The sequence below is a fragment of the Sinocyclocheilus rhinocerous genome, unplaced genomic scaffold, assembly GCF_001515625.1.
Source record: "Sinocyclocheilus rhinocerous isolate Xijiao unplaced genomic scaffold, SAMN03320098_v1.1 scaffold1415, whole genome shotgun sequence".
NCBI classification, from domain to species: domain Eukaryota; kingdom Metazoa; phylum Chordata; class Actinopteri; order Cypriniformes; family Cyprinidae; genus Sinocyclocheilus; species Sinocyclocheilus rhinocerous.
In genome coordinates, this window is record NW_015657968.1 from 97,137 (window position 1) to 105,542 (window position 8,406).

An 8,406-nucleotide genomic window follows, 5' to 3' on the forward strand; every position below is an offset into this window, starting at 1 on the left:
AGTTCAGCGGCTCAGATGTCGGGAGTAAATGACGACTGCTATGTTCATTATTACCAGTGTTGGGAGTAACGCATTACAAAAGTAATAATATTACAGTAGTATATTACTTTTTGCTGTAACGCAGTAATATAACGCATTACTAATCAAATTTGGGTAATATTATTACTCGTTACAATCTCAGTAACGCAAGTTACAACAACATATTTTAACTCAAAATTAAGTGGTGAATTTACTAACACCGCAAAACAGCACCAGAGAAAAAATTCCGCGGGTAAAATAGTTTGTCTATCTTCTGTTGCTGGAATTAGATGGTTGAGATGACTGCGGAGACGGATTCTACATTTGTGAGATGGACACACTCCTGTTATTTTCAGTTCATCGGAGAAAAGGATAAGAATGCATAGTCAGGTGCAATATGTGCAACACCAAACTCTCAACATGGAGAAATAGCACGAGTAAAACCTGGAAACACCTAGACTGGTGCCACTAACACTAAGCTACCGGAGAGAGCTGCGGGGTCGGAGAAGAGAAAAAGACGGCGGACGAGCAACAAAAATTAAGTTTAACTAAAAATAAAATCTGTTTTTATTAAATCATAGTGTATATATAAAATGAATGAATATGCGAAATATTTGACTTAAATAGCCTAATTAACAGATTAACAAAACGAAAGGAAAAGACTGAGAGATATAGGCTATGTTGCTGAGTTTGGTTCATATGCTATTTGTGTGGCGCGGCGCTCTACGAAAGTCCAGGGAAAGGAAACCGAGATGACAGAAATAAAGTAAACACATTGCAGTTTCAAATGATCTGTATGACCAAAAATAACAGAGTATTTTTTTGTTGTTTGTTTCCGCTGTTCGATCGCGCCGGCGCCTCACGCACACACATACAGCATTGCAAACGTTGTAGCCTGTTCATTATCAGAATAAAATACAGTCAACCAAACATATAGATACACTGGTTAATTTAAATAGTGCGTAGCCTACTGCGTAGTACAATCCGTGTCGATCAGCCTGAGCTCGGGCCAAACACACATTTGCTCATGTGACGAGGATGTTTTTTAAGTGCGTTAAGTAAGCTTGGATTACATAAAGCATTCAAATACATCGCAAATATGGACACATTTAATTGGATTAATGGTGAATGAGAGAGGTAGGCTGCGCGAGAACGCCGTTTGCTTTCAGTTTCGCATTGAATTAGCCTAATTCATTTTGGTTTGTTTAGCAACTTATATTTTTCATTCTTGTTTTCTTCTGAAACCGTTCAAAATTGCCTATAGGCTAGTTATTGTGTTTATTGTTTGTACATTATAACATTTCGCTTTATTTACCGGTGTTATTTATGAATGTAATAATGCGATTTGTGCTTATATTTTTTAACCTAAACTACAACGTAACATTAATGTAGACCTACATACCGGTATCTAAATATGATTTCATATTTTATGCTATATAGACCTACCACATTACCCTCCACTGGGTGTAGAATGAGCTGCAATAAACTACATTTTGGCATTTTACAATACTTATGTGGATATTTTGGATGAAAGTAACTCAAAAGTAACTCAAGTAGTGTAATGCATTACAATTCAGAGAGAGTAATATTGTAATGTAACTAATTACTTTCAAAAGACAGTAACTAGTAATATATAATGTATTACATTTTGGAAGTAACTTGCCCAACACTGTCTGCCTATAGATAAACCAGATGATGGATGGGTTAAGAAACTCGCTGACTTCTTGCATAATGAAATCTAAGTGCTTGCATAACCAGTAAAAGCACCCTAAAAACTAAAGAAAATACATGTTTTTTTTATTAATTTCATGGATTTTAAAGAGAAGAGACTGGATGTGTCGTTCTAGAAGAGAAGAAGGGAAAGTTTGTTCGAGTTATTTGTAGTATACATGTTAGGCAACTCGCTAGTTCTAGTAAAGGGTTAATTCAGTCGGGCGGAGCCAAACTCCAGTCGAGTCCAGAAAAGTGAATGTTATAGTGAGCGCTTGATGGGCCGTCTTTGATAATGACTGTAATGTGTGAATGCTGCCATTAGGCCGAATTATTATTTAGGCTACACATGGAAGTTCGGGACGCTTGGCGTTGGAAGTAAACTCGCTCGAAGTGTTGGGAAACAGCTTTAACCAGAAGAAGAAGGTCTCTCTTCCGTTATCGACTATTAAAATGGAGGGATTTGAAGGAGCCAGCAGCAGCGAGAGTGTTTTAGATCTGTCCCGTCTGAATCTGAACAATAACAGTTTGGACTCGCTCAGCGAGAAACGACGGAAAGACACGACGCAACTGTATCTGTGCTACAACCGCATGACGGCTCTGCCCGAGTCCATCTCTTTATTCTCGAACCTGGAGTTTCTCGACATTAGTAACAACGCGCTGTCGGTCATCTGCGAGGACATCACCCGACTGACCAAACTCAAAACCCTCGTAGCCAAGAATAATCGTTTAAATAATTGTTCTCTGCCCAAAGACTTTGGCTCTCTGCAGCTGGAAGTGTTGAATTTGAGTGGGAACAGGTTTGAGGAGATGCCGAGCCAGTGTCTGCAGCTGCTGCGGCTCGAGTCTCTGTCTCTGGGAGGAAACAGACTGAAGAGCATCCCAGCAGAGATCGAGAGTCTCACCAGGTAAAAATTATTAATCAGTTACTTTAAATTGTAATTTCACAATATTACTATTTTTGGTGTATTTTTGATCAAATAAATGCAGCCTTGGTGAGAATAAGAAATTTCTTTCTATAACTTTTGAACGGTAGTGCTCTTATAATACAAATATCATCTGCTTATATTGAAATATACTTGTAATGCCATGACAGTGAAGTGCTTCTTTTCAGCTAACCACAGAAAAGCCTCTGATTAGGGCTTTAGTTCTCACTGTTCACTGCACTGACAGTGAGAGTGAATAGGAAGCTCTCAGAGCTGCAGGATCAGTTTGCCATGTGGCTGTGCTGGAACCGTGAGTCTGCTGAGGCCGACTTGGCTGCGAGCCATCCCATCATAAAGAGATGTACCCTGTTGGCCCACATTACACACAGAGTTGGTCCTTTTCAAGAGATCTGGGCCTCTTTTCCCTTTGCTATCTCTGCCTGCTGTGATAATTGTAGAGACTAAGCTGAGATGGGTTGGCGAAGGGAATGAGGTATTGAAGCAAAAAATGAATGCCTCTCTTCAGGGAGGACAACAAATGGACAAAGTGGCCTGTAGGGTAAAACGGTAGAAGATCTCTCACTCGCTCCTTTGCTCTCAGTGCTTCATTCTTTTGTAGAGGAAGAATTCCGTTTCAGAAAAGATTTTAAGCCATGAGCTAAATCAGCTCTGAGATGAATCACAACATTACAAATTTGGAATGGAGGCAAAAAGACAAAGGTACAAAACTATGCACTTAAAGGGGACATCGGATGCCCATTTTCCACAAGTTGGTATGATTCTTTCGGGTCTTCATGAAATGTCTGTAACATACTTTAGTTAAAATTCCTCAGTTGTCGTGTAAAACAACACCTTTTTTACCTTGTCAAAAACAGCTCTGTTCACAGCGAGCCGTTTCGGTGCATGTCTCGTTAAATGATACTGAGCTACTGCTCACACACACATCTTGCTTTCGTGGAGTGTGTCGCCCATAGACTGTATAAAAACATGGACGTAGTGTCCGTGACGTCACCCGTAGATTTCCGAGGAGCGTTTTTGAAGCTCAAAGTGGGCGGAGCGGGCCGTCGCCATCTTGGTAGCGCGTCACTTCCTTGTTGGCTTCACGAGAGAGAGCGGGAGGTTGCCGCTTGGTGTTGACACAAGATGCGTGCATTGCTGCCTTGGACTCGGAGGTGGTCTTATTCAAATAGCTAGCTATATGCGTCGAAACCGGCTGCAGATTGAAACAGCTCGCTGGATGACACCGTTTCAGACTCAGACCGCTCATAACAAACTGGCTGTGTGTTTTCTTTTCAGCTTTTCTGAGCTGGCAGACACGCCAGAAATTAAACCAAATGCAGAAAAGCTAAAAAAATATATTTTTTTAAAAAGTGAAAATTTCATCCTAATGTCACCCCTTTAAGCTAGTCATTCCATGGACATGTGTTGTCTAGGACAAAAACACAAAAGGGATGTTTGCACAAGATATCTTCGTTATCGTGAAACATTGATGTGTATTGACTTAAAAACAGCCGAAGGTTGAGTGATTTCCTCATAGCCAACCTTTGCATGTTTGCGGCGATTTTTTTCACGTCTGCATTTCCTCCCTGGAAGGCTTCCTTACCAGAATAAAAACACTTCTACTTTATCATTTGTCAGTGGCAGTAACCATAGGGCAGAATTACTGTTGATTTTTAATGTACTTTAATGCAGTGGTTCTTAACTGGGGGCAGGGGCCCACTAGGTGGCATTGGCAAACTTCCAGGGGTGCCCGAATAAGTAAAATATATTAATTAAATGCTATTAATTAGGCCTACATATCAGATTAGATAGTAGGGTCTTTGTATATTGTCTTGGTCAAAGGGGGTCCTTGGAGTCAAAAAGGTTGCTTTAATGTGCTTTCCGTTGATTTCCTAGTAATGATGAAACAAAGTAAAAAGGACCTGCTTTTTGACTGGATGAAAAAACACATTTAATGGTTTTAGATGCACATTTTGTTTTTAATGTTTCAGAATTTATTACTTTTAGTTTTTCCATGCCAGATTCCAATAACATAATTCCATGTATAACAATCTTATTGTCATTTTGACTTCCTATTTTGTTTATCACATTTGTAGCGACCCTTCACAACCCTTCTTTCTCTCTCTAGCTTAGAGCTGTTGTATCTGGGTGGTAACCAGATCTCCTCCATCCCTGCTGAACTAGCTAACTTACCCTGCCTCAGTTACCTAGTTCTGTGTGATAATCGCATCCAGAGCGTCCCACCTCAACTCAACAAGTAAGTCTGAGATGTCACACAAATGCTTGCTAGCAGAGTGTGCCTAATTGTCCTTCAGGGCTGCACGGTTTGGTAAAAAAAAAACATATTGCAATTATTTTGATGATAAACATTGAACAGATCATCAGGGTTATTATTGTTACCTGAAACTAAAGACATAAAAAAAAAATTATTACTTGAAATAAAATAATCAAAAAGCTTAAATTTCAGCTAATTGTTATTTTGTTAAATTTGAAATACTAAAATAAATACAAATAAAATGTAATAAAAAAACTACATAGACATTAAAAAAGACAAAAACACAACAATTACTAAAATTTAAATGAAAACAAAATATATAATAAAAAATATTAACAAACTATAATAGTAAGATGAATGATACTAAAATAACAATGCAGCTAATATTGATTCTTCTTAGATATCCCAAAAATGATATTATATTAGGTATTTCATATATAATAAATATTAGATAATGTATTAATATTCTGTGATATATTACAGTACTTAGTAGTAGTAGTTGTAATAATAATAAAATAAATATTAAAGATGTTTTTTTTTGCCTGTCCTGCTGTTCTTTCCACCCTCACAGGCTCCATTCCCTGCGCTCTCTTAGTCTGCATAATAACCTGCTGACGTATCTTCCGAGAGAGATCCTGAGCCTGGTGCGTCTTCAGGAGCTCAGTCTCAGAGGCAATCCTTTGGTCGTACGCTTCGTCAAGGACATGACCTACGACCCCCCGTCGCTGCTGGAGCTGGCTGGCCGAACCATCAAAAGCAAGAACCTTCCATACTCGCATAAAGACCTCCCAAGCCATCTAGTCAACTACCTAGACATGGCCAGCAAGTGCCCCAACCCCAAGTGTGCAGGTGGGAGGAGAAACATGATATAAAGACTAGTTTATATACGTAGATATAGATATGTTCATATAAATTTATATTGAAGTTATTGCTATAGCACTTTTCACAATATGTATTCTTTAAAAGCAGCATTACAGAAAATGCTTGCTTCAATGTGAAACTTAGGTCATATTCTGTTATCAGCCAGAGATGAATCAAAGTAATGTCAATATGGCATATAAGATAATACATGTTATGTGGTTAGTTAACGTCATGTACTTAGTTATGTAGACACAACCTGCTAAACAGCGATTACAGTTTGTGCTTTTAATGATTACAATATAAGGATACAGTTTTGTATGTTGATCATATATAGAATAATGTGCTCTCAATTGATAGTTCACCCAAAAATGAAAACTCCACCTGTATGACTTTCGTTCACCTACTGAATATGAATTAAAAAGGTTTTAGTATTATGTATAATATTACATATTTTCTCCCTCCTTTGAAAGTCTAGGCAACCAACATTTTCAAGCTTTAAAAAGTTCATAAAGAGATTGTAAAAGTAATCCACATGAATTGAGCGGCAAACATGATTGCCTTTATTCACATTCAACACACACATACATACGGTGCGGTCACATTTAACATTGTTCGGCAATGTTTCGCGGGTGAAATGCAGTTTTCACGAAATGTTTCCAAACATAGATTTCGCAACAAGTTCAGATTGGTCACAAGTTGGTTTCATTGCATTGGCCAATAGAAAGCTGCTTTGTTTGAAATTGAACGCAGCATATAGAGCAAGTCCAATATGTGTACTTAAACTGTTTTTGGTATGGGTATGGTAGTTTACAGTGTCTTTACAAAATAAACATACATTTTTGCTTCAGTGGAGGAACTGAATCTCTTAGGTTTCATTACAAATATTGTAATTTGTGTTTCAAAGATGAACAAAAGTCTGGGTATGGAATGACATGATAGTAATATAGTATAGTTGTGGTGTGAATGGATCTTTAGTCAATTTGAAACAATTTCTAACCATGTTATATCTCACCACCTCATTCCCAGGCGTTTACTTCGACTCGTGCGTTCGTCACATCAAGTTTGTGGATTTCTGTGGGAAGTATCGCCTGCCCTTGATGCACTACCTGTGCTCCCCAGAATGCACCTCTCCCTGCAGCTCCAACCCTCAGAGCGACGCTGACTCAGACGATGACAACAGCGTGCCTGCCGATCGCCTTCAAAGAGTGCTGCTGGGATAACCTCGCTCACCCCGCACACGTCTCCTTCTCTCTCACTTACAGTGTTATCAGGAAGAACATTGAACTTTACAGCCAGCTGGCTTGAAAACCTCTCAGCTGAAGCCAAATCTTATTGCCAAGCGATTGAGTAAGTGGCATTCTGGGAAAGACATCTGCAGATCGTTTCCCTTACAAAGGCCTTGCTTTGCAAAGGCAAAATCAAAAACACTGGCGGTTCAGAATAGTTGTTAGTTATATTAACTAAGTTGCCTTGGTCATCACTCTATTTAGCTCTTGCACTTTTGTAATACGTAGAAGGCGCAGTTTAGGTACATGTATATCTTTTGCTTGGCAATAGGTTGCTTTGTCTCTCACAGGAGAGCTCTAACTTAATTCTTTTTACATTATGCACAAAGATTTACTGTGAATTAAGAAAAAATAAACATTGAGAACACTTGGTCTTTGGGCTTGTGAGAGGTTTTCTTCGTGTTTGTAACTGCGTGGCCTGCAGCACTGTAAGACAGGGCTACATCTTCAAAAATATGCGTTTGTGTCTGCAAAATATCTTGTTTTAATTTAGAATTTGCGGACACCCTGCGGTTGCATTCAAAAACCGGGGCAGCATCTACGATAAACAGTGACAAAGGTCACCAGTCACTTTGTTTTGAAGGTTAATTCTTTATTCTGCATCAATATAAACTGTGATATTGTTACAGAGCCAATGGACAAATTTGTGAAGTGTTTCTGGCATTTTTTTTTAAACTGAACTTTGTTCTTCAAACACTTCCTGTTTTATAAACTCCCTCACTTTCTTTGGTTTCTTCACATGTGCCTTACACTCTTAGGCTTTACCAATATTGATTATGCAAATAACTAATGCAATCATTATTTCACAGAGTTTTAAAATTCATATCTAAATAATCTTTTATGATATTTTCTATATATCAGTGACAAGATAGAATGTATTTTATTTAAGATGATGAAGGCAGATTTGGATTACATTCACTCCTCTACTGGTTTATAAACATGTATTTGCACTTCTTATGTAGAGTACTATAATAAATAATAATAATAATTTGTGTGTGGGTCACTTTTTTCAGATGAATATTTCATGTTTTTCTGGAATAAAGCCAGTGCTTTCAAAACATTTCTGCAGTTCTGTTATATAAAAATCTAGAAGTATATAATTTCTAGTGAAACTGGTAGTAATACCCAGCTAAACCTTTCATTGGGATCATAGACTATGACAAAAATCCATTCAAGGCTGTGTTATTAGACCGTTAAAGATTATGTATCTGGAGCTACCACTGTTGCACTCATGTTCAAATCACCATGAAAATACCTTGGTACTTTGTTGTATGTGACGAGTATAATGTGAAGTGTAAAGGGTGTAGGTGAGTCTATTTTTTGGAAACAT

At 38.1% G+C, this 8,406-nt stretch overlaps 1 protein-coding gene across 1 annotated transcript; it reads left to right on the forward strand.

The window, feature by feature from the left end:
* Nucleotides 1-1,961: 1,961 nt before the first annotated feature.
* Nucleotides 1,962-7,196, forward strand: lrrc58b (leucine rich repeat containing 58b). The gene is made up of 4 exons (XM_016529994.1): nt 1,962-2,636; nt 4,783-4,911; nt 5,501-5,778; nt 6,817-7,196. The coding sequence occupies exons 1-4, from the start codon at nt 2,182-2,184 to the stop codon at nt 7,008-7,010; spliced, it is 1,056 nt and encodes a 351-aa protein (XP_016385480.1). The 5' UTR covers nt 1,962-2,181; the 3' UTR covers nt 7,011-7,196.
* The last annotated feature ends 1,210 nt before the right edge of the window (nt 7,197-8,406 follow it).

Bases quoted from the DNA above. Each gene is read 5' to 3' on its own strand.
- lrrc58b (XM_016529994.1), top strand. From the start codon at position 2,182: ATGGAGGGATTTGAAGGAGCCAGCAGCAGCGAGAGTGTTTTAGATCTG. The intron at 4,912-5,500 runs GTAAGTCTGAGA...CCACCCTCACAG, and splicing joins GTCCCACCTCAACTCAACAA to GCTCCATTCCCTGCGCTCTC. The intron at 5,779-6,816 runs GTGGGAGGAGAA...CCTCATTCCCAG, and splicing joins CCCCAACCCCAAGTGTGCAG to GCGTTTACTTCGACTCGTGC.